The sequence below is a fragment of the Peromyscus leucopus genome, chromosome 18 (genome assembly GCF_004664715.2).
Source record: "Peromyscus leucopus breed LL Stock chromosome 18, UCI_PerLeu_2.1, whole genome shotgun sequence".
NCBI classification, from domain to species: domain Eukaryota; kingdom Metazoa; phylum Chordata; class Mammalia; order Rodentia; family Cricetidae; genus Peromyscus; species Peromyscus leucopus.
The window spans coordinates 44393167-44419668 of NC_051078.1; the positions used below are offsets into that span (position 1 = coordinate 44393167).

Consider the following 26502-nt stretch of genomic DNA (forward strand, 5'->3'; position numbering starts at 1 on the left):
GTGTGTGTGTGTGTGTGTGTGTGTGTGTGTGTGTTTGTTTTGTTTTGTTTTTGTTTTTTTGGTTTTTCGAGACAGGGTTTCTCTGTGTAGCTTTGCGCCTTTTCCTGGAACTCACTTGGTAGCCCAGGCTGGCCTCGAACTCACAGAGATCCGCCTGCCTCTGCCTCCCGAGTGCTGGGATTAAAGGCGTGCGCCACCACCGCCTGGCATGTTTGTTTGTTTTTTAAGACAAGATTTATTTGTATAACTTTGGAGCCTATCCTGGAACTCACTCTGTAGACCAGGATGGTGTTGAATCAGTTAATTAATTTTAAGAAGAATTCATGAAAGAGGAGGGTTTGTATGAGCGAGAATTGTTGAGACCAAGATTGGAAAAAGCACAGGGACAAATAGCCAAACGAATGGAAACACATGAACTATGAACCAATAGCTGAGGAGCCCCCAACTGGATCAGGCCCTCTCGATAAATGAGACAGTTGATTAGCTTGAACTGTTTGGGAGGCATCCAGGCAGTGGGATTGGGACCTGTCCTCATTGCATGAGTTGGCTGTTAGAAACCTGGGGCTTATGCAGGGACACTTGGCTCTGCCTGGGAGGAGGGGACTGGACCTTCCTGGACTGAGTCTACCAGGTTGAACTCAGTCCCCAGGGGAGTCTTTGCCCTGGAGGAGATGGGAATGGGGGGTAGGCTGGGGGGAAGGCAGGGGGACGGGAGGGGAGAGGACAAGGGAATCTGTGGCTGATATGTAAAATTAAATTATAAAATAAAATTTAAAAAAATAAATACATAAATAAAAAAGAAGAATCCATTGCTGTTTCCTTATTCCCTGTGGGCTCTAATTATTTTGGATACCTTCTGTCTTAGTTAGGGTTTCTATTATTGTGAAGAGACACCATAACCACAGCAACTTTTATAAAGGAAAACCTTTAATTAGCCGTGGCTGACAATTTCAGAGGTTTAGTTCATTGTCATCATGGCATGACATGGAGGCATGCAGGCAGACATGGTGCTGGAGAAAGAGCTGGGAGTAGAGAAGGAGCTACATCTGGATCCCACAGGAAGCAAAAGTGCTCTGAAACATCAGGAGTGACTTTAGCATAAGAGGCTTCAAAGCCCTCCCCACAGTGACATCCAACCTCCAACAAAGCAACCGTCCTAATGATGCCACTCCATATGAGCTGATGAGGGCCTGTTCCATTCAAATTACCACTCTGCCAAGCTATCCTTAGAAGGCAGAATAAAACTGTTAGTTTGTTGGCTCTAATAGATATTTTTGAAGAGGAGAGGACTTTTATTTTAAAAAGGAGAGCATTATCATTGCTCTCCTTTGACAAATAAGAGTTTTGGAAGAAAAATAGTAAATGCAGGAGGAAAAATACTTTTTCCTTCTACCCACATTTAGTAACTTGTTGGGGACTCCATAACAAAGCAGACAGGAGAAAAGCACGGAGACTTACCTAGTATAAACTTTCACAACACCAGATCCTTCCCAAGGAAGGAAAGCCCTCAACAAGTTCTGAGACCTGAGATTTTGTACTGGAGTTGATGGAAAGTGGAATGTTATAGAGTGTGTGACAAAATAAAACCATTATGAGCCAAGCAGGTGAATGACAAATAGTGAGGGCTTTTGGCTCATTTCCCCTGTGTGTGCCTTCATCAGTCTTCAGATGTGACGCTTCACCTTTCCTTCCTCCATAGAGGGACATGTGGTGCTTCTGATCTGTTTCAGGAAATGTCAGGAAGCCCTTTCTAGGCTTTATGAGCAGCTTCAGGGTAAAAGCACAGTCCTTCCTCACATTCATTCTTCTGCTCAAATTTTTCCTATGACTAGTCACCAGGTTTTGAGATAGCATATTCTGAACACCATCAAATATGAAATAAAGCCAAAGGTCTGGGTATAATTTCTAAATGAGTAGTTGCATTCATATATGTCCTGAAATGCAACATTTAGAGCAATTATGAATTTAAACATTAACATTAGTATATCCTGTTCTGTGCACATCATTTTGCATCATCTTTTCAGTAATTCTTATTTAAAAAGGATCGAGAGATTGAAATGTATACGTTAATTCATCTAATTGGAATGTTTTTCATTAAGTCTTTGAGACTTTAGGATTTAGAAGGTTAACTTCTGAAGTACCTGGGAAATTTTATTTTGACACTTGTAATGTTATATTTAGATATGTGTGAACACTACTATAACTGATTAAATGCTAGAACCTGGACTGTCCACAGGGCCATACACAGCACTAGTAACCCATAGTTTTACAACAGAAAAATGCACGAGAAACACAAGATTGATTCTCAGAGGCACAATGCCAAGAAGGAAATTGCCGTTTCATTACCTCACCCTGGAATCTTGCTTGGTGATGTTTAGTATTCAGTAGTTGTTTCCATTATGAACTCACTCACCTGCATGGCAGAGTAACTTCACTTTTGCCTTTTCCTGTCTATTATTCTGGGCAAGCAGTTTCTTCCAGCTAGACAGATAACAGTCCTTCCATCAAGAATCTTTCCCCCAGGGTTAGCTTTAATTAAGAGCATCCATCATTTGAAACAAATATCTGCACAAATCATTCACAGTGTACTTTGATATACATTGTTCTCTAAATTTCAGAACCATCAAAACCCCTCTAAGGCAAATCCTCAAGATGATCATGAAAAGTACCAGGGAAGGGACACTGAGATGGCTACTTAGGTGAAAAGAGAGAGTTTCCTCCTCCCAATTTGTTTCTTTGTCTTCACATGAGCAGAATGACAGAATAGTATGGCATGTATTGTTTGTCATCTGTCTGTCTATCTATCTATCATCTATCTATCAATCTATCATCTTCTCCTTCTCTCTAAATAAATATATTGTTTTTAAAGTACCCATCAGTAGATTTCCATATATTCATCGTATGAATGTTTATTTTTTAAAATGACTGAATAAACAAATACTGTTTAAAATCATGGGAAAATCACCCTTGCTAGGAGATAATAGTTTTTAACCATAGCCAAAAGAGAATCTGCCCCTTAACTTTGTGACTATGAAACTCTCAATCCTTCCCTCATAAAAGTGTGAATTTCTACTTTGTTTTAAAGGACCTATCATTTAATGTTCTCAAGTCCATCTGTTCATTTGGTAGAACCACTGGCTTTGTGCGCTGTGCCTGTGTGAAGAAGATAGCACTGTGGTGTGAGGCTATTTGGTGTTTGTATTCATGTCATAAAGATGTTGACAATTTAACTTAAATGGAAAATCACTCCAGGCTCAAAATTGTTGTAAATAGAGAGGGAGGAGGAAACTAATGTGAGAAAAGTGGCAAATTTTCATATCCCTTCCTCCTACTTTGTTTGTCTTCTGTTTCTGGAGAAATAAAAGTGGTGTTGTCTTATTGGGTAGGACAGTTTCCCAATGCTTACACCAATCCTATCAATCTTGGTAGGCACACATGCAAACCCAGAGCTATGGAAGCAAAGGAAGAAGTATCTTGAGTTGATGGAACCCTTACGTGTCCCTCATTACTCCATTTTCTCAGCACAAGAGATGATTATATACACACGTTCATTGGTCAATGCCAAGACATGCTAAGCATGTGTTAGTCAATGGCATCGGCTAAAAGATATGTTTTCATCACAGTGATTTAACTACTTAGTAAAGAAGTAGCATTCCCTCTTCATTATGCAATTTGTCTTTCCTATATCCTCACAGGTCTAAATTTGAAGTTTCCTATCTGAGGTCATCCACCTGATGAGTACTGCAATGATGAGTCTCTTTATTGGAAGGTAATGTACAGGATTCTAAAAAGTGGAGTAAATCTCGCTTCTATGAAGGTTCAGATGGCCAAGGACCCATTTTCTGTAACAGACCAAAACCATAGGTAGACAAGGAGAAACTCTTCAAATGCTGTTCTTTGGCAACTTCTGCTGTTTTACCTGATGGGGAGCATCAGTAGGGACAGTGACTAGGCAAGGACAATGACAAGTGGTTTCTTCTAGTGTTATATTTCTCCTGAAGCCCAATGGATCAGGAACTTTATGGGATTCATCACACACATGTGCCCATTCCCAGCATTACTGATTTCATCCTGGACTGTGAGACTCTTTTTCTAGGAGACATGATCATGCATTTGAACTCTTATGATACCCAGAGCGTTTTGGTCCCCTTCTCTGGCTGCTCATAGACTTCTTTTTCTTTAGTCTTACCTCTGTTTTTTGTTCATTTCTTTCAATTTCTGATGGCTGCCACCTTCTTCTGCCTCTGCTGTTATTGAAGGATTTCTGCAGCTGAGACCCTCTCTCAACCCTGTTACTGCCATTGGGAGTAATACCCAGAGTGCTATCCTCAGTCATTTTATTTCTGGTATCTGCTTGGGACATTCAGTACACCAGGAACAAAGTAGGCCTCTTGGAAGTATTTCATATGTGGGGAACTGAGTGCTTGTTTTCTAAACACTGCACAGGAAGTCTCATTCCTTCATTAAAACCCCCCTTTTCATCATATTGAGAAATAAAATACTACTGGGAAATGACATCGTTTGAATGGGAAGGAGGGAGGATCATCTGCCTCAAATACAGGAGCATGGAAACACACCCGGGAAGATCCTGCAGGGCTAGTTACAGTGTTGGAATTGGGTTAGGGGTACACTCAGAGAAGCCACATGCCTAGCTGTTGAAAATTGCCTCAGAGGTGCCTCAACAGATAGGCAATATACCTGTGAGGATGCTGTGATGAACTGCTGGCAGAGGTAACTTGAACAGTGCAGCCCCCAGGAGAAAAATCCCTCAGGTTGAGTGTGGTTCCCTCCATTCTGCACTTAAGAGACCAAAACAAGATAGATTGTGACCCGTCCAGCAGGCCAGGTTATTCGAGGGTCTCGAGGAGGGACCACCTGTGAATCAATGGGGGGCGAGAGGGAAAGGAGACCAAGCGCGTGAAGAAAGACAGAGTCAGTCTGAGTTGCGTCAAGGTCTCGCTTTATTGACTGGTGTTAGAGCTTATAAACAGGGCTTCAGGTAGGGAGGGGGAGCAGGAGTGAGGAGAGGACAAAGAAAATTCCTAAGGAGGGTCAGCAGGAGGTCGCTTTGGTCCCAGGCCCCTGCAGCTAGCTGATTTAAAGAGGTTTATTTAATCCTACATTCCTAGGTTAGACTAAAAGCCTCCTATTTACATGAGGCTTGATAAATCATGGCAGGTAACACAAGGTTCAAGACACAGCTGTCCAGAGTCGGTCTCCAACAAGATTGCATGCCTCTGTGGGATATACATTGAGATTAACTGTTGAAAAAAGAAAAGGCAGCCAGGCAGTGTTGGTGCATGCCATTAATCCCAGCATGTGGGAGGCAGAGGCAGGTGAATTTTTATAAGTTTGAGGTTAGCTTGGTCTACAAAGCAAGTTCCAGAACAGCCATAGATGTGACACAGAGAAACTCTGTCTCAAAAAATCAAAAAAAGAAAAAAGAAAAGAAAAGGCAAAGGGGGAAAAGACAATAGCTGTGGACATGGCTCAGTTGGCAGAATGATTCCTACCATGTAGGAAGCTCGGGGTTCAATCACCACCCACACTCAACAAGTTCCCACTTCTTTAGTCCACACAGGAGGGACTGGAGAGTTCAGAGTTTGTTCAGCCAGGATATTTCTTTTAATCATAGAGCAGTTTCTATGCCTAGAGAGGTGAGGAGGTTTGGGTGCATCCTCTGGGACACTGTGATTTTCATTAATTACTTGATGTCTCACAAAGGCAAGTTTACATTTTTGTTGAGTTCCTGTCTCTGTCAATGAACAAGGAAGGATGTGGGGCTTTTCATTTCACCAGCATACTGACAGTGTAGAGTTCCAGCCCAAGCTTTTGCTCCTCATTTGTTTTTGAATTCACTTCCTAAGTGTTTAAGGCTCTGCCATTTCAGTATTAGAGGAAGTTGAGGTTCCTAGCAGCAGCCATGCTCACAGAGTCCATACAAAAGTGTCTCTGTGAGAAACATGACCTCCTCCTGTACATCACTACTTCTTGAGTATACTGAACAGACTGCCTGATAGTGCTGAACACAATCAAAGCAGAAGAATATAAAATATACTTCTATTTCACCTGGCAAAATAGAAAACCAAGTCTGAACTTAGGTTAATGTACAGGAATCTCTGGGATACTTGTGGAAATGAGGGATTACTTCCCTGTCACTCCTAATTCGGAACTGGAATCCATATAACAGTTCATATGAAAATAGAAGGATTAACTACGTTAAGTTCATAGTACAGAAATTCTTTCCTATGAATATATTCTATCTCCTCCATCTATTAAAAACACATCAAACATCATGCCATACATGATGGGTCATGCCTTAAATTCCAGGACTCAGAGATGTAGCAGGAATCTTAAAGAGTCTTATTAATAAAATCAAACCTGAACCAGATATTGGGGTGAACACTTGTCAGGGACCAAACATGAACCATGGAAAAGTACTAGCTGGGCCAGAGAATAAGCCACAGGCCCTAAACCAGATGCCCCCAAAGAAGGAACATCCCGCGGTCAGGTAGCATAGCAACAGAACAATGGGCCCTGACCTTATCACCTAGCACAACATCCTGCAGCCTCATGACCTGCACATCCCCCTTCACCTGCAGTCCCCCCTCAACTGCATGTCCTGCACCCCTTCCCTCCTTCCTGCCCCCTCCCCTTCCCATGCTATATAAGCCTTGCTGAGGAAAACAAAATTTGCAGCTTGATCAGAACCCTGTCTTGCTATCTTTCTTTGTGTCTCCCGTCCTTTTCATTCTCTCCCATAGGTGGGTCGCCCCTGTTGAGACCCTGCTGGCCGGCCGGGGCAAACACTGGAAGATCAGTGAGACAGAACAAGCCACAGCTAACCTCACCTGGCCAACTTCTCAGCTGATCATGTTTCCTCAGACTGGAAGCCTCTAAGTCCTCATATCTGAATGGCTCTCAGCTGAACTGTGCTGCTCAAAACCTAAAAGCTTAACTAGCCAAACACTTAACCAGCCAAATGCTTCTAGTTTCTGGTCCTCATGCCTTATATACCTTTCTGCTTTCTACCATCACTCCTGAGATCAAAGACTCACTTTCTGGGATTAAAGGCGCGAGTCACCATGCTTAGCTGTATCCTTGAACACATGGATTTCTGCTTCTGGGATGATAGGATTAAAGGCATGTGCTACCACTGCTTAACTTCTATGTTTAATACTGTGGCTGTTCTGTCTCTGACCCCAGATAAGTTTATTAGGGTGCACAATATTTTGGGGAACACAATACTACCACACAGAAAGCATAGACAGGTAGTGTCTGTGAGTTCAAAGTCAGCCTAGTCTACAGAGTGAAATTTAGGATAGTCTTGGCTGTAGAGTGAGATCCTGTCTCAAAAGACAAAATGAAAACAATAAAAAGAAGTTACCCAAAAAAAGGTGAGGCATAGTGATGTACACTTGTAATCCCAACACAATGGATGCAGAGGCATTTGGATGTCTGTAGGCCAGCACAGGCTACATGATGAATTTCAGGACTACATACAGAGACCCTGTCTCAAACATCATCAACAATAAGCATAACAAAAAGAAACTGAATAACACATGAACCTACACATGAGAATAGTTTGTGAATGTTTCAGTAAGGATCTAATATCCAGGACACTAAAAATCTCACTTCATTTTCATTTTATGTGTATGGGTGTTTTGCCTGAATGTATGTCTCTGCAGCACATCATTGCACTGCCCAAAGAGGTTGGAAGAGGGCAAAATGTCTTCTGGAACTGGAGTTAGAGAGGGCTGTGAACTACCTTTTGGTGAGTGAACTGCAACCTGGGTACTCTGCAGAGCAATCATACAGTGAAATTTTTATTAATATATCTGAGTAGTAGGTCCCAGTAATTTGTACTTTGAATTAAAACTTGCAGAATATTCTAAGGTCAGTATTTGTTGCTCTGTACATTCAGCAGAGGTTACCATTTCTAATGGGAGCAGTGCACTCAGTAACTACTTGATAAAATAACATGTACACTTGGTGCACATGCACTTTCCAGGTATTTCTGGTTCCTACCTATGTGGAAAGGTGCTGATGTCTGTGTACCATCATTAATACAAGGCTAACATTTTTATTTTAAATATTGGGTTAATTTAGTTTTATATTCATATTTTTATTTTAAGTTCTTTGAGACAATTCTATTCCTGGAAGTGTGTCCTAAGTTCAGCCCAAGGCAAGGGCTGTAAGCATCAAGAATGAAGAATTTGCACAGACTTAATGGTAAATAGTCATAGATCCCTTAAGGACCCATCTGTTAGGATAGCTGTAAGTAAGTTCTCTGAAATCTTTTTAGAAAATAAATGTGAAGGTAACATAAAGGGCTGTAGTTGTTAGGGCACATCACTCACTAATGTTAAAGCAAAGGGATGATGGCTGCATTAGCCCATTCTCTGATGATTTAGCCAAACTCCCAATGGTGTGTACTATGCAAAGAAGGGAAATGTTAAGCAATAGAAGACACAAGTTGCATTTTTCTAAAGAGTACACACTTAGGAAAAAACTCTCTTGGATTCAGAGAGATCAGAAGTAATTATGTTTTGGGTACATCAGTTTTCTTTTCTAGGCAAATGTCTAAGCAGAAATAATACATTTACATTCCTCACAATATTAAGGGCTTTAAGAGGCAGTGGACAAAAACAGAACTGGATCTTTCCTGCAAGCTTTGAGTGTCCTGGGATGATATTAGAGAAGATGGCTTGCTTAGTATGGTGACTATGTGCTGTCCCTGCATCTCACTTCCAGCATCAGCATCAGCAAGGTTCTAGAGTGATCAGGCAGATAACCTGGGCATCTCCATCCACATGAGTGTTTGTGAATTTTCTCTTGGCTTCTGAGGTCAGACTTGAGGGTTGTGAAACTAAGCTGCATCCTGTGGACTCTAAATGAGCTTCAGGAGACTGTCCCCTGGTTACCTGAAGGATGTAGAGGGAAGGAAAAGCTAGCTGACCAATGAGACCCTCTTTTCTGTAGAGTGATGGGTTAGAGTTGTTATCAGGAGACTGATAATCTCAAGATTACATTTTGAGAATCTGCTAGGCAAAGTCTTATCTATTAGTTCATTTTCTGAACACCTTCCATGAGCCAAGGGTAGGCTGGGGGAAAGCATTGTGAAGGTCAGGTGCTGGCCCCTGTCAGATGAATCTCAGGGCATTTGGAAGACAATGAATCCTCTTTTGGTATGAAACATCAGTGAGATAAGAGGTAGGCACATACAGAATGTTTTTGTGTATATTTGGCTGGGGTGGATAGGTATATCTTCTGGGCTGGAGAAATGTGTTCATGGAAGTGTGATGTCTCACAATTAAGTATTGAAAAGGCCAAGCTGTCTGAATTCCTAAGGATACAACTGGCTCCAGGCCTCCTTCTTAGTTGCTGGAATTTGCAGGCAATCCATTATACCTTGCTTTCTAGATCTTTTCACATCTCAGATTGATTTGCAAAGTCATATCTCTCACATTTTCTCTCTATCTCACTTCTCTCCTCTGCTTCTTTACTCCAGCACTGCTCTGCGTGTTCATAAAAATTTTCATACCAGTTTTGGCACATGCTTTGCTCTTAAATTTCAATAGGTCCTCGACTTGGTCTCTACAAGACCTATTTAGAAATAAAGTTGATAATCACATTTACAGGATTGGGCTTCAGCATCAGAAATAACAGAGATCACCTGACAGACTTCATCAGCCCTTGGTTCCATGCTTTGGTGGAGAAAGTCCAGAGATCTGGAGAACGTGCATTCCAGGCTGACAGTGGGGTGGCTCCTCTTTACAGGGACTGTCAAAAGTAGAAGGGTGAGGTTAGGCTATAACAAAGCTCTTTGATTCAACAACCCTGAGCCTCTCCCCTTGCCAGTCCTTCTCATGATCTCCTATCTGTATTGGACCCAAAGATAGCAGTACCAACCATTCCCAAGCATGTAGAGTGTAACAGGTGGCTCCAGACCAAGGAATTTAACTTTTGTTTGCTGGTTGGAACACCATAATAGTGATGTACATCATGTTCTATCCCATGATTATTGTATGCCTGGTGTGTGTGTGTGTGTGTGTGTGTGTGTGTGTGTGTGTGTGTGTGTGTGCATGTGCATGTGTGTTTCCCACTCAAGGTGCCTCTACATAGCCTAGACTGAGCACTGACTTGCCACTGACCTTTCCTTTGTCTATTGATTCAAGATTTGGACCATCATACACTTCCTAGGACTGTTTGTTCTAAAGATCTGAGGGCTTAACTGGGCTCATGTGTCTATAGCCAGACCTGTAAAGAGATAATTGCGGGGAGCCATCCCTGGAGGTGGATGGGTCCTGCAGAGGATGTAAGGCATGGGGAGGGGAGGAAGTGAGCCAGGCCATGGTTGTCGGGAGAACCTTGCAGCCTGACTGACTAGCAGCCAGTGTTTATTTATACAGAATTTAGTTATCACAGATACATTCATGATGTTCTGAAACATAGAACGTGTCATTTTTGGTTTTGGACTCATGTTTCACTTCCTTTCGCTCATCTTTTAGTCATCGTTAATAAACCATGACAGAACAGAGTTATTATTTCCAATCATTTTCCCTCGTTTTGACATCATTAGTAAACAGTTATAATTCTTACTCATTAACCCCATAGCCCAATTTTTTGGAGAATCTAGAGGCATTTGACAGCCTGTGCTTTGGTTGCTTCAAGGACACTAGACCAAAACAAAATCTTCAACCATTCTGGGCATTTTGCCATGACTCAAGCAATGTATTATTAACTCTCAGTGGTCAGAGTGCCCAGGAAAAATCCTCAGACTAAAGCTGCTGAAGTTATTATTCAAATTCTGGCATAATACAATCAATGTTCATATTTATATCTTTATAGAATTTGTCTATATGTCTAATCCTGGCATTCTTTTGTTCCTTGGTCATATGACATTATAGTGGCTCTACATGAGCTAACTTCTAAGAGAGGGAGGTCCTCATACTTTTATCATCTTTCCACTCCATACTTTGCTCATCAGTATGTCTCTGTGTAGGGCAGAGTTGTATGTCACATAATTGTCTGAGTGTACAGTGGGAAGAGCCTTGTAATCTGAACTGTGGCCAACTCCTCTAGCCCATCAGATCTTGTTGACCTTTTTGAATTTACTTTGTTTTGAATATCTTGTTCCAGTATAGGGACAGATGTTTCAAGAGTGTCTCATAGCCTCATGAAGAGACCTCTGGCTTCTTTATGTCACAACCTCCAAGGTGTAAGGAAGACCTTCAAGTAGATAAGCATATCTCCCTAAAAGTGGGGCAGGAATAGTATGTTCAGGACTTTCCTGGGTAAGCTTAGAAGCAGCATTCCTGGGAGAAGGCATAAATGATTCATAAGGAATTTTCCATCAACCCAATATCCTCAAATTGTACAAATATGAAAAGTGCCCCAAGTATGTAACAGGTGGAGATGAAAACCAAAGGTGGCATGGCAGCCATGATGTGGCTCAGTTTTGCTGGATCTTTGTCACGCAGCTGGCTTTATAACTTCTGCCATTCCATTCAGATATGGCTGTGCCAGCTAATCACATCTTCACTCACAGCCTCATAGCTTGAGTGAGCTCTGTTTACTCTCTAGGGGAAATTTTTATCACTACCTATGTGACTTCTCTTTGTTTTGAACTCACGAATCTCTAAGAGTCTGAGGATCTTCCCCCATGATGTTTACTTCAGAGGACTAATCACTCCTACTCACCATCATCCTGACCCAATATCTTAGCATCATTTATTTCTCATCATTCTGAGTATGGCTCTGAAGCAGGGGAAGAGCCATTCCTGTACAGTGCTTTGAAAGTGAGCCTTCAACTCCCCATAGATAGTTTCTAATGAAGCAAAGAGCTAGATCTCTGACTTTGGAAGGAGGGTGTGCCAAAGAAGTTTCTGTGTGACCCCCCAGGGAGGTTTCTGATATGGCACCTTGGTTTCAGATCATTTTGGAGTGAAGTAGTTATCAGGGAGATAAAGGCTGTACTGTGGACATCAGTCAACTCCTCCCTGGACATTCTCCTGTATCCTGGAGAGCCCTGACATTCCATGTGATGTCACCAGTATTGTGGCAACACCAACTGCCATTGGGGCATCTGTTCATTGCCTAAAGGTTTCACTTGCAGCCATGCTGGCAAGACTGAGCAGGCTCCTTGGGAGACGGAAGGCAGAACATAACGAGACTAGAGAGAGGAGGAAGGAAGCTGGCCTTCATTCTCAGAGCCACACATCAAGAAATAAATGGTTCTGGGGAAAGCGCAGTGAGTCCTGAACAAGGGATGGGGAACTTCCTGAAGGAGGAAAGACTTCAGCTGGGTTTTTCACAATGGGACTCAGGATCTTGGAGCTGTTTGGAAGTAATGGACCTATTATGCTTCTCTGAGTTTCTAAAAAGCAGACCTGGAGTTGAGGATTTCTGGTGGTTAGTTTGGCAGAGAGTCAGGAATGGTCAAGACTGCAGCTGCTCTGCTCAGGGCCCTCTGCTTTCACTCCGAGTGGGACGGAAGCATAGGAGGGAGAATGAGGCTTCAGTTACAGCACTGAACTTCAACCTCAGTGGACATTGTTTGGTTGTGTGATGCTAATAACAGGCAGAGTAAAGTCCCTTGGCCAGAATTGGAGGTTCTCATTTTACCTCATAGCCACTTGCAGGGCAGGAGCCACCAAGCATTGTTGCATTTCAGTGACCCCTAAGGTTCCTGAGTTCCTGCCCGCTCACTAGCCAGTCATCTTTTCTCTAACTTGGGTGCAGGAATGGGCCATCACTCTTCCTGCAGATGTTTGTTCTTGGTGTCTGAGGGCTCACCTGAGGATGCCCAGTCCTTAGGTATCTCCAGTCTGTCCTGTCACTAGGTGATCACACCTTTGCTAACATCATGATGGATGGACTGTACTCTGCTGAAGTTTTGGAGAAATTTTCATCATTACCTCTGTGACTTATTTTTGGTCTGACAGGACACTCATAATCTCCCCCCACTCACCCACAGTGTAACATCCCTGTTCATCTTTCCTGATATCTTCATTTACTTCCTGGAACTGATCTTCCTCCCCCATCATCCTGAGCTGATTTCTTAGTATCCTTTACTTCTCATCTTATTGATTAGAGATCTTAAGGAAGGGACGAGCCCATTCCTGGAGAGTGTTTGGAAAGTGAGTCTTCACCTCCACAGGTTGACCTAGTGAAAAGTTTCTAATGAATCAGAGATCTCTTGATGCTGAAGGTGCTGAAGGCCTTCCCCTGTGTCTCAGGGAAGGCTACTGGAAAGGGAAGCTTGGCTTTTAGTGAATTGAGGAAGAGATAGTTATCAAATAAGTGATGACAGTTGGCAGTGACTCTAACAGTTCCTCCTCTGAACATTCTATTGTCTCCTGGAGAGCACTTGACAAGATCTGTGAATTCACCATGGTTGTGGTAATACCATCTGTCCTTGGGGCATACCTTAAGTGCTTATAGGGCTCACGAGAAGTCATGTTGGCAAGATTAAACACACTGATTGGCAGAGAGATCTGGCTTTCTAAGGAGGAAGTGAGGCTTGAGGTGGACCTTCCAAAAATAGGGTTCAGTAGCTGGGGTCTTAAAAAGAGATAGGTCTATGCTGCTTCTCTGGATTCCTGAAAGGGTAGACTCAGAGTCAAGGATTCCTGATGGTTAGTGGGCAGAGAGCCAGGAGTTGTCAAGGCTGCAGCTGCTGTTCTGGGAGTTCCTTAATTTCATTTTGAGTGGTAAAGAAGGCCAGCAGGAGTCACAGACTAGGGAAGTGTCAGGGTAGGGTGTTCCTACAGTTCATTGTCAGTGGATTCCTTTAGGTTCCATGGGTATCTGATATGAGTACCAAGGAGGGAAACTCCCTATCCATGCACCAAGGTCTTAGACATTCAGTTACTTTTAGTCCTGGACACAGGTGAAAAGGGATTGGTGGTGCTAAGCACTAGGGACTTCAGGACTTTCCTGTCTCACATCAGATATGAGCTGATATTTCCAGAGCTGCATGGCTGGGTAACATATGCCTTCCAGGGACAGTGGAGCTGCAGTAGGGGCTGGTGCACATATCTAGCCAAAGTGACTGGGAACAGAGACATGGCTTATGAACCCCAACTTGAGGACAGCTGTCCTGCTCTTTGGGTCTTCACTGGGTTCCATGCATTCCCTCTTTCTCAGGCCTCTTCTTGGGACTCAACATGATCTCTCCTGGCACTGTGCCATACAACCATACAAATTCACTTATGTTTATCTTTATACAGGGACTACTGGAAAGGCATCAACTCCAACCTCCCTCACTGAGCAAGAACAGCAGATGAACAAGGTGGCTAAACTGACCCGTCAGCTACAGATGATGACCAATGAAAGGAATGAACTCTCTATAATCCTGGCCAATTTCACCAACAATGATTTGAACAACAGGTAGTCATTATGTCCAGTTCTATGGTGACTATCTTGATCCTACTGAGTCAACTCCAGCAATCCTCAGGTTATTGGAGGCTGCACCTCCAGGGTATCCTCATGCCCAGGCTAATTTTTCTGGGTGCATCTGAGAGGCAGAACAAAAGCCTAGTTGGGAGTGAGATGGGGATACAGGCTGCCCTGCTTCCACCCAGTCCTGGCAGTTGGAGGTCTCTGGCAGGGCATGTGGTTCTTCCTGTGTCACAGTTTCCAGGTGATGTCAGTACTAAGGTCAGGGAACTCACTGTGAGCAACAGTGTTCTTGGCCTGTGTGCTCATGTTGGCAGCCCATTGGAATCCACTGGAGACTTATAAATTTATCCTTAAGTTGGGTCTACTCCCTGAAAATACTGATTATGTGATCTGGGCATCCATATAGCAATAGGAACCTGGGATCAAAAATCCCCATTCTGAAGACACAAACAACATTATCATACATTTCTGGTGGGTCCAGACTTGTGACACAGACCCCTGAGGACTTCTTGGAGAGCTAATCAATTCCTCCAGGCCCAGTGATGGCACTCATGCAGCCCTGGCTCACTCTCTTAGCACCACCTGACTGCTGGTCTGAGGCCAGGACAGCGAATTTAATAAGCACCACATTGTCTTACTTTATAGGTTCTATAATATGACATCAACTGTGCTGGGGTAGTTGAGGGCACCACCTGAATTCATATGGTCATTGGGTCCTGTGTTCATGGGGTTCTTTGTTCCTGGGCCATGCCCTACCACAGGCTCAATTTCGAGCTGGAGGTGCTGAATATGGAACATAAAAAAGTGATGGTGGACCTGGAGAAATTCCCTAATGAGATAAGTGAGGCCTTGAACAAGTGCAAGGAGTTGACAGAGGAAACTGTCTCCTGCAGGTGAGTAACTGACTTCACTTCAACCCCATTACTTGGGAGTGACTGCTTTTTACCATGTTGTTGTCTTTGAGCCTTTTGTTCTCGCCTGTGTGCCCCATAGCAAGCAGTCTGCCTTGTGCTCTTGACTTGGGCCTCTTGGACCAGTTTTGCTAAGAGTGAAGTGTCTGTGAGCCACTCCCATCATTGTCCTGCCAGCCTCAGAGGCCTCTAGATATAAAAACTATTAGCACCATGATGGGGTATCAGGCATTTGTGTGTCTCTGGGGCTCTGACAGGGCTTACAGAGCTGGTTCCCATGGGACCCACAGATGGAATCTATTCCCATTGGATCTTTTGTCCTCCATCAAGAATGTTTACCCTCTACCTGCTTTGTTTTCCCAATACCATGAACAGTTAAGCACATGTTGGGGGAGGCAAACCCTGCTCTCAGAAGTACATGGATCCCTTTCAGTTTCAGGGTTTTCAGAAACAGTTTGAGTCTCTCTGGAATTTGGCTCTTCTCTGGCTTTGCCAGCTACTAGCTTATGCTGGCATGGCTACAGTGGACTCTAGTCTGGGCATGGGACCTTGCATGGATGATGTGGGAGTGGCATATGGAGGCCGGATGGGGCTCACCTTGTTCTTTGTGGTGGTTCAGCATCCTTCACAGCCAGCTCCTCAGTGAGTGGACTCATCTGAAGGAAAAAGTGAGCATCTTGAGAGAGGAGAACCGAAAGCTGAGGGGGGAGCAGATTTCACTACAAGAGTCCTGTGAGGAGATGAGGAGGCTCTGTGGGGAGGCCCATGAGAAGATCTATGACCTCTGGGCTAAGGAAAAGCAGGTAGGCTGAGGTATTGTGTGCAGGCTGCCCACCATCTTTAATCATACAGATGTGCATTCACACGCAAACACACACACACACACACACACACACACACACACACACACACACACACACATTCATGGGACCATCTACCCACTTATCCATCAGATCACCAACATCTCATCCAATTGTTGGTTTCTGTGATCGTTCCTAAGTCTTTCTGGAGAGTTAGCCTCTTGTGAGATCACAGGTTGGAAACAGCTCTGAAGGAGCAGTGCCCTGTGAAAATGCCAAAGGAGTGGTTCTCATTGTCACCCTTTTTGTCTTCCCTCATATGTTACATCTCAACATCAGCTCCCCCTCCATCCCTCCTCCCACTCCTTCACCCCCAGATCCCTCCTACCCCAGGTCCACTCCTCCTTAATTTCCCTTCAAAAAGTAGCAGGCCTCCCATGATTTTATTTAATTATTAAAATAACATTGAACCCCGGGCTTTGCAAATGCTTGTTACATATTCTAACAATGAGCTATATCCCCCGTCTTTTAAAATCTTGATTAATGGTCACACCAAGTTGCACAGATTAACTTTGAACTCACAGTAGAGTCCAGACTAGCCTTTAATATTCAGTTCTTCTGTCTCAGCCTTTGAGTAGCTAGGATGACGGGTGTGCATCACAAACTCAAACCTAGTCTAAATACTTCAATTAAAATTAATAGTTAAACCAAATGTCAAAGGTCAATGGATTACAAATATGTATTTTTAAGACATAGGTGCTAAATTATTAGTCATCTCAAAAACATCAGTGAAAATATAATTTAGATGTGTCATCATTAGTAGACAGGTAGCTTTAAAAAGAATAACATAAAGGTTGCTTTTCAAGAATATTTCTTGGGAGTCACATAAATGCCAGGAAGTAGGCTATACTTGGAACAACAGATAAGATGTCTGTCCTGAAGGAACTGAGGAAGTTATTACCTTTTATCCATCTCGTACATTCCAGCTGCTTTTTGCTCTGAGCAACCAACCCTCCAGCTCTTCTTGTGTCTGAGACCTCTAATAGAAGAGGATTTTCCTGCAGGAGGCAGCATCCAAGCCCTCCTGTTGATTTGTCCATGAAATTCAGTCTCCACAGGAATGGCAATCTTACCTCCTGCCCATTATTCACAGCCTACAACTCACTGCTATATATGAAAATGATTATATGCCATCAAATCATAGGAATTTCGGCTCCTTGTTAATATTTTAGTGGAAGGAAATTTTAAGCTTTCCCTTGGGTAGATACTACATAATTAATAACTATTTTAGAGTGTTAATAACTATTAAACAATTTATTTTTATTGTTATTGAGTGAATATTCTTTTTTTTACTGAAAATAGATCATTCTCTCATACAGTAGTTCCCAACCATAGTTTCCCCTCCCTCCACCCCTCCCAGTGCCCACAAACCTCCCCTCTTCCTCAGATGTGCTCCCCCTTGGCTTCTTTTCAGAAAAGAACAGGCCTCCAAGAGACAACAGCCACACATGACAAAACAAGATAAGACCAAACAAAAATAAGACAAGACAAAAGCCATCATATAGAGACTAGACAAACCAATCCAATAGGAGGAAAGATGTCCAGAGAGGAGGCAAAAGAGTCAGAAACAAACCCACTCCTACTATTAGGAGTCCCATCAAAACTCCAACATGTACACAGAGAAGCTGGTGCAGACACATGCATGCTCCATGTTTGCTGCATCAGTCTGTGTGAGTTCATGTGAGCTCTGCTTAGGTGATTCACTGGGCCATGTGACCTGATAGAGAGTTTCAATTTAGACTCCCACTTCCACACAATGACTGGCTGTGGGTCTCTGCACCCATCTGCTGCTAGAAGAAACTTCTTTGATGACAACTGGTAAGATATCAATCTATGAGTATAGCAGAATATTGTCAAGAATATTAGCAATTATTTTATTGATTTTTTTTGTAGTTACATTTGGTTCTACCCTAGGTCTGTGGGCTATTTGGTCTCCAGTTCCTGGCTATCCTGGCAGTGTAGGGCATGGACTGCTTTTCCTTCCATGGGCCTCAAGTTAAACCAGACATTGTATGGCCACTCTCTCAAGTTGTGTGCCAACATAGCCCCAGCACATCTTGCCGGGAGGACAGACTATATGGTGAGGTTTTTGTGCTTGGTTAGTGTCCATGTTTCTCTTTCTGTAGCCTGCAGAGTACCTTTCCAGGCCAAACAGAATAGGAGATAGGGGTGAGAGCTCCCTGAAGGCAACAGCTTGATCTCTCTATGTTCAATGAACTGTGTAGATGTTGCCCACAACAATGGTACCCCACTGTCAGTTTTCAGAGAGGAACACTTTGTCCTAGCATCAATCTGGGTTGTTTAGGGATCTAAATTCCCTTCCCAACAGTTCAACTGACTGCAATCCAGTCTCACCACTGGAAGCCTTGCCTGGCTACAGAAGACGGTCAGTTCAGACTCTGTACACTCCATTACTAGGAATACTCACTAGCATCACCCCTGTAGGTTTCAGGAAGTTTTCTCTGCACTAGCTTTCCACAACACGCTCTAAAGGCCCCCCAACTCCAGCTGTCTCTCCCCATACTCTCTCCCTCTATCCCTTCCCCCTAATACATGATCCCTTCTAATCCTGCCCCTACTAACCCTAAGTCCCCCTGAAAAATATATTCTATTTTTCCTTCCCAGCGAGACCCATGTGTTTCCTCTAGAGACCTCTCTTCATCTAACTACTTTGTATCTATGGAATGTAGCTTGATTGTCCTTTACCTAACAACTAATAATATACTTACAAGTGAATACAAATTATACTTGTCTTTCTGGGTCTAGGTTATCTCCCACAGGATGTTTTTTTTCTAGTTCCACACATTTGCTTGTAATGCCAGTTGGATGTCATTTTTTAAACACCTGGGTAATACTCCCTTGTGTAAATGTACTACATGTTCTTTATTCATTCATCCATTGAGGGGCATCTAGGTTGTTTCCAGTTTGAGGTTATTATGAAAAAAGCCACAATGAACATATTTGAGCAAGTGTCCTTGTGGTAGGATAGAGCATCCTTTGGTTACATGTCCAAGAATGGTATACCTGGGTCTTGAGGTAGATCAATTCTCAATTTTCTGAGGAACCACCATATTGATTCCACAGAGGTTGTACAAGTTTGTACTCCCACCAGAAATGGAGGAGTATTCCCTTTGGGACAAATCCACACCAGCATGAGCCATCACTCCTGTCATTAATCCTAGCCATTCTCACAGGTGTAAAATGGAATCTCAAAGTAGTTTTAATTCACATTTCCCTGATAGCTAAGGTTGTAGAATGTTGTGGTGTTTCTCAGTTATTTGAGATTCTTCTTTTGAGAATTCTCTGTTTAGGTCTGTACCCCATTTTTTAATTGGATGGTGTTGTTTGCTGATATCTAGTCTATTGAATTCTTTATATATTTTGGATATTTTCCCTCTGTCAGATGTGGAGTTGATGAAAATCTTTTCCCATTCTATAGGCTGCCATTTTGTCCTATTGATGGTGTCCTTTGCCATAAGAAGTTTCTCAGTTTCATGGGGTTATTATTAATTGATCTTAGCTCCTGTGCCAGTGTTCAGGGATATTCCCTATATTCTCTTCTACCAGGTTCAGTGTATCTGGTTTAATGCTGAGGTCTTTCATCTACTTGGACTTGGGTTTTGTACAATACAGACAATATCAATGTATTTGCAGTCTTCAACATGCAGACATCCAGTTTGACCAGCACCATTTTTTGAAGATGCTTCCTTTTTTCCATTCTTTCTTTCTGGATTCTTTATCAAAAATCAGGTGTCTGTAGGTATGTGGATTTATGTCTGGGACTTTGATTAGATTCCATTGATCAATGTATCTGTTTTATGCCAATACCATGTGGTTTTTATTACTATAGCTCTGTAAGGCAGCTTGAAATCAGGGATGGTGATACCTCCAGCAGTTCTGTTACTGTTGAGGATTGTTTTAGGTATCCTAGTTATTTTGTTTTTCTATATGAAGTTCATAATTGTCTTTGCAAGGTGTTTAAAGAATTGTTAGAATTTTGATGGGGATTGTGTTGAATCTGAATTTTCTTTTGGTAGAATGGCCATTTTTACTATGTTGATCCTTCTGATCCATGAGCATCAGAGAGCTTTCCACTTTTTGATATCTTCATTTTCTTTCATCAAAGACTTGGAGTTTTTAATCATGCGAGTCTTTCACTTTCTTTGTTAGAGTGACCACAAGACATGTTATATTATTTTTTGGCTGTTGTGAAGAGCGTTGTTCCACTGAGTTTTTCTCAGTATGTTTATTATTTGTATATATTTGTGCTAATGACTTTTTAAAGATAATCTTGTATCCAGCCACTTTGCTGAAAGTGTTTTTCAACTGTAGGAGTTCCCTGGTAGAATTTTTAGGGCACTTATATATACTATCATATCATTTGCAAATAATGATACTTTGTATTCATTCTTTCCAATTTGTATCCTCATGATCTCCTTCAGTTAGTGCTCTAGCTATATCTTCAAGTCCTATATTGAATAGACATGGATAAAGTGGACAGCCTTGCCTTGTTCCTGATTTTAGTAGAATTGCTTTGAATTTCTCTCCATTTAATTTGAAGTAGGTTATAGGCTTGCTGTAAATTACCTTTGTCATGTTCGGGTATATCCCTTGTGTCTATAATATCTCTGTGGTTGATAAATTGTATACCCTAATAAAACTTTCCTGGAAATCAGAGAACAAGACAGCCACTAGATTAGACATAGAGGCCAGACAGTGGTGGCACACACACTTTTAATTCTATCACTTAGGAGGTAGAGTTTTTTCTGGATCTCTGTGAGTTCAAGGCCACACTGGAAACAAAGCTAGGCAGTGGTGGCACACACCTTTTAACCCAAGGATTGAGATCTCATGTCTTTGCTTGGGAAGAACACATTCCTTTCATCCCAGGAAGTGAAGGCAGGAAGAAGAAAGGTATATAAGGCATGAGGACCAGTAACTAGAAGCTTTAAGCAGTTCAGCTAAGACTCTTTTGAGTGAGGACTCAGAGGCTTTCAATCTGAGGAAACAGGATCAGCTGAGGAGTTGGCAAGGTGAAGTTGGCTGTGGCTTGTTCTGTTCCTCTGATCATTCAGCTTTTACCCAAATATCTGGCTCCAGGTTTTTTTTATTTATTATAATACCTTTTAAGATTTGTGTAACATATCTCCAGGACTTTTATCACGAAAGTCTATTGGATTTTGTCAAAGGCCTTTTTGTTGGCATTAAGTAAAATGATCATATATTTTTTCTTTCAGTTTATTTATGTGGTAGATTACATTGACTAATTTTCATATGTTGTACTGTTCTTACATCTCTGGGTTGAAGCCTACTTGGTCATGATAGATGATCTCTTTGATATGTTCTTGGATTTGGTTTGCAAGTATATTTATTGAGTACTTATGCATCTATGTTCGTGAGGGAAAATGGTCTATAATTCTCTATGTTGAGTCTTTCTGTGGTTTGGCGTTCAAGGTAACTGGCCTCATAAAAAGAATTGTGTAATGTTCCTTCTATGTCTATTTTGTGAACTAAGTTGAGGAGTATTGGCATTAACTCTTCTTTGTCTGGATGGGAGAGTTTTAACTACTGCTTCTATTTCACTAGGTGCTATAGGTCTATTTAAATTGTTTATCTGATCTTGCTTTAGCTTTTGTAAGTGGTACTTATTTAGAAAATTATCCATTTCTTTTAGATTTTCCAATTTGATGAAGTACAGGATTTAAAGTATATCCTTGTGATTCTCTGGGTTTCCTCAGTGTCTCTTGTTTTGTCCCCATTTTTGTTTCTAATTTTATCAATTTGGATATTCTCTGTCCATCTTTATTTAGTTTGGGTAAGGATTTATCTATCTTGTTGATTTTCTCAAAGAACCAATTCTTTGTTTTATTGATTTTCTTGTATTGTTCTCTTTGTGTCTATTTTACTGATTTCAGCTATGAGTTTGATTATTTCTTGCAGTCTACTCTTCTTGGATGTACTTACTTCTTTTTGTTCTATAGGTTTAAGGTGTGCTACTAAGTTGCTAGTAAGAGATCTCTCTAATTTTTTAATGTAGGCACTTAGTGCTATGAACTTTCCTCTTAGCACCACTTTTATTGTGTCCTATAAGTTTGGGTATGTTATTTATTCATTTACATTGAATTCTAGAAAGTGTTTAATTTCTTATTCATTTCTGTTTTGGCCCGCTTTTCATTCAGTACAGAGTTCTTCATTTTCCACGAGTTTATAAGCTTTCTGTTCTTTCTGTTGTTGTTGATATCCAGCTTTAATCATGGTGGTCTGCTGGGATACAGGGAGTTATTTCAATTTTCTTGTGTCTGATGAGACTTGCTTTATGTTTGAATATGTGGTCAGTTTTGGAATAAGTTCCATGAGGTGCTGTTCAGAAGGTATACTCTTTTGTGTTTGGGTAGAATGTTCTGTAGATACCTGTTAGGGTTATTTGGTTTATAACTTCAGTTACTCGAACATTTCTGTTAATTTTGTCTATATGACCTGCACACTGGTTACAAGAACATTGGTGAGATTGGAGTATTTAAGTTCCCTAATATCAGTGTGTGAGGGTCAGTGTGTGCTTTAAGCTATGGTTGCGTTTCTTTTACAAAAGTGGATGCCTTTATGCTTAGTGCAAGCGATTAAGAATTGAAATGTCATCTTGGTGGTGTATCCTTCCCCATCTCTTTTGATTAATTTTGAATTGAAGTCCTTTTTGTTAAATATTAAAATGGCTACACCAGCTTGCCTTTTAGGTCCATATGCTTGAAATATCTTTTTCCAATTCTTTCCTCTGACATAATGTCTATACTTGATGTTGAAGTTTGTCTCTTGTATGCAGCAAAAAATGATTCCTGTTTTTTTTTTTTAAATCCATTCTGTTAGTCTGTGTCTTTTTATTTGGGAAATGAGACCATTGATACAGAGATATCACATGATTAATTCCTGTTATGTTGTTGTTGTTGGTGGTGTGTGTGTGTGTGTTGTTTATATTCATGTTGAGTTTGTGTATATATTTGTACACTTTAGAATGTGTGTGAGCCTCTATGTGTACGTTCACCTGTTCATGGAACATCTTTAACACTGATAGAGACTAACTTTAATGAGAAAATCCTGTGTCAGCTTTGTTGGAAACCATGTAATCAAACATCACATGGAGCTGCCCACCTTTCTGCATGTCCACACAGCTCCCTAGAACAAAACACATAAAAACTTCTGTAACTAAAAGTCTTTCAAGTGTTCTCAGAGTCACAAATATTTAAAAATATTAAAAAACAAATTATTTTAAAAGCCAGAAAAGAAATCCTTTGATGGAAACCAAAGGAATGGGGTACATTGTGGTGATTCCCTTGCAGGCTTTACAATAGGAAGGGAAAAATGATCCATGAAAAGTCAATAATGAAACTTGGCTCAGCCCAATTTTATTGTGACCGCTGCTAGACCAGGACTTCAAGAGTCTGGGCCAGATCATTTAACTTTAGCCATATTTAAGCACAGCTCAATTTTTGAAAAAAGTATTCAGATAACAATTAACTCAGTCCCAAGTCCACAACAGTTTAAGATATGTTTACATTGAGATTCCTTACAAAGTACATTGGATTTCTTTCACAAGAATGGGTACAGTTGACTCATAGATAGTGCTCACAATTTAGGCTGTAGAGAGCTTGACTGAGGTAAACATAATACATCAGGATTAGCCACTAGTAAGATAACATAGAAGTCACTTAGGCTGCTGTAAAACTCAAGTGACTTCAGTCATAAGGGTAGGTTTATGGTCTAAAAGCATTGCTCAATATTCAGGGGACTAGGTCTTGGAGTAGTAATAACATTAATTCTGTGAGATATGGCAGAGCCTGTCTCAATAGACAGCAAAGGGTCACCAGGTTATAAAATGACATCATTCCTAGCATTCCAGGAAGAGCAGCTGTGCTCCTCATTCCATTGAAGATGTAAGCTGTGTGTTTAAGTTTCCTGACTTCTCCAGTACTTACCTGTGTGCACAAGGCTTTTTGCTCTCTACAGTAGATGATGGTGAGGAAAGAACTGGTGAGGCAAATCACGGTGCCTGAGAGGTAGGAAAGGCTGGATGAGGGTTTGTGTCCCTTCTCTGTTCTTAGTGAATGGTGACTGCCCACTGGATGGTCAGGTGCCGTCCCTCACCCTGCTTTATTCTCAGTCTCATGGCCTACTACCATTTTCTTTCCACCTTGGCCTCACCATTGCTGAGTTGACCTTGGCCTTGAAGCTTGGCCTGAATTTTATTCCCTGAGAGATTCTGAATTGCAGGGGTGCTTGTGGTTTTATCTCAGCTGAGCAGAAGTTCCATAGTCATGCTGAGGTTTGAAAATAGGGCTGTCTCAGTGCATCCCACTTATGCTCATTGTAGTCTAAAGCACTCACCCTCTGCTGTGTCTGCAGCATTCAATAACTGATTTTATTCCAAAGTTGTTAAGTCTGAGTTAAAATGGGCCTTATGGAGGGTTAGGAGAAATAAAGAGTCTCAGACATTGCTGGTGTTGTAAAATGGTGTAGCCCCATGAGAAGCTATGTACAATTTTTCAGAAAGTTGAACTGCAGTCCCCAAGTAACCCAGTGATTCTGGAATGGGAAATAAGTTGTTCACAGAGAAACTAGCTGACACCAGGGTTGGAGCAGTCATCTTCAGAGCAGCCCTGAAGTCAAAACTATTCAGATACCCATCATCTGTGAGTGTAAAAGTACAATGTAGTCCGGGCTTTCCATGGAATCTTGTTCAGTAAGAAATAATACATGCATCCATTTGTGACTTAGTCAACCTTCTCTTACTCAAACAAATCCCTGGCACAATCACCTTACAGGGAGGAAAGGATTATATTGGCACCTGGTTGAGGATTTTCTAGTTTCCTGGGCTCATTGCTTTGTGTATGAAGTGAGGCAGCCAATAGCTTCACCCAGTGCTTCCCAGTGTCTCCAAGATAAAAAACATCTTCCTCCAAAAGGAGCTCTCTAAACCACAGGCTGCAATTTTTAAAGGCTGAGAAAAAATCCAGGGCCAGCTGCTCTCTGGCCCTTTTCTCTTGAGGAAGAAAGGAATAAGCTCAGCTGAAAGGTAATGCTGATTGTCCAGCTGAATGGAGCCAGTGGGGACTCAAATGCTGGCATGGCAGGTCCCCACCAGGCCTGTGTTCCAGCTGCCTTCCTCTCCTAGGTCTAAAAATCTCCAGCATGATCTAGAACAGGCCACAGCCCAGGGTCAGAGCCTGCTGCAGATGAACCTGCTTCAGCAGGGACACTAAGTGTGCCAGGCAAAAGAGCCACCATTGACTCCTATCCCCTGCAACCATGGCATTCGTGGGGTGGTCTTTCTTCCTTCACATTGGTGTCCCGTGAGTGAATAGGCCCTGGTTTTGTCTAGGCCATAGCAGAGTTAGGATGCTTATGGGAATAATTGCCATTCTTTCTCTGACAGCACCACTTAAGAGAACTCCACTCTAGCATCAACACCTCCTCAACAAAAGACATCTTGTAGCTGTGAACTAACCAGTGAGGAAAATCCCAACCTACCAGCAAGGGATCCATGTGTCCCTTGGTGCATTATTCCAGGAGAAAATAAATCATCAGAAAGAAGCTTGAGCAACAGAGGACCTGCCAAGATTACTCAGAACCCAGCCATCTATTAACAAGTGGTCCTCAAACGGGGCACAGCAGCATGGGGAGGGTATGTTGGTGAGCCAGAGTTACTCTGTCAGTGTACTCTCCATGTCTTTAGTAAGCTGTCTGTGTCCTCCACATGTGGTGAGAAACCTGACAAGAAAGCCTGCATGGCTGTCATGCTGTTATCTATACATACCACATGGAGAAGAATAGGATTCCCTCGCCAGAGCAATGCTGAAGCCAACTCCATGTCACGCGAAAGTGTTGCTGAAGATGATGCACTGCAGAGACTACAGCACTCCCTCACACCTATGTGAGTCAGTCATTGGGTCTTCCATAAAGAAAATGACTAAGGATTCTCCAGCTTCGCAGCCTGGACTGGCATGACTGGTCCTGAGAAAGAACTTAGAGAGGAGGTCTGAGTCATCTTTGTGCTTTGGAAAGCCAAATGTACTCCATTGGTTTGTTGGGTCTAGGGTAGAAGAAGATTTGTAGCTTAAGTTTTTGCAGAGGTCTTTTCTTTGCTGGGGTTTTGTTTGCTTGGTGTTTTTAGTTTAGTTTAGTTAGAAATTTTGTTATTTTTTCTTAATTCTTTTATTCTTGTCAGTTTTTTAATAGTTGGCTAAATATATACACTGCATTTACTGACTGCCTTTTTAAAAGTCCCCACTGAAGACTTTTTATGAATAAAAAAGCAATTTCCAACTCTTCACTTT

The 26502-nt window shown here is 41.9% G+C and overlaps 1 protein-coding gene across 3 annotated transcripts; it reads left to right on the forward strand.

Annotated features, from left to right (window-relative positions):
* The first annotated feature begins 3691 nt into the window (after positions 1-3691).
* On the forward strand, positions 3692-26502 carry LOC114702989 (disks large homolog 5-like). 3 transcript variants are annotated; one of them, XM_037196889.1, is made up of 5 exons: positions 3692-3769; positions 14235-14394; positions 15168-15299; positions 15937-16120; positions 25602-26502. In XM_037196889.1, exons 2-5 carry the CDS (start codon positions 14288-14290, stop codon positions 25659-25661), a joined length of 483 nt encoding a protein of 160 aa, XP_037052784.1. In that variant the 5' UTR covers positions 3692-3769; positions 14235-14287; the 3' UTR covers positions 25662-26502. The 3 variants fall into 3 exon arrangements, with proteins under 3 accessions (XP_037052784.1, XP_037052783.1, XP_037052781.1); XM_037196888.1 differs by lacking the exon at positions 3692-3769 and adding an exon at positions 7618-7774; XM_037196886.1 differs by lacking the exon at positions 3692-3769 and adding an exon at positions 12048-12253.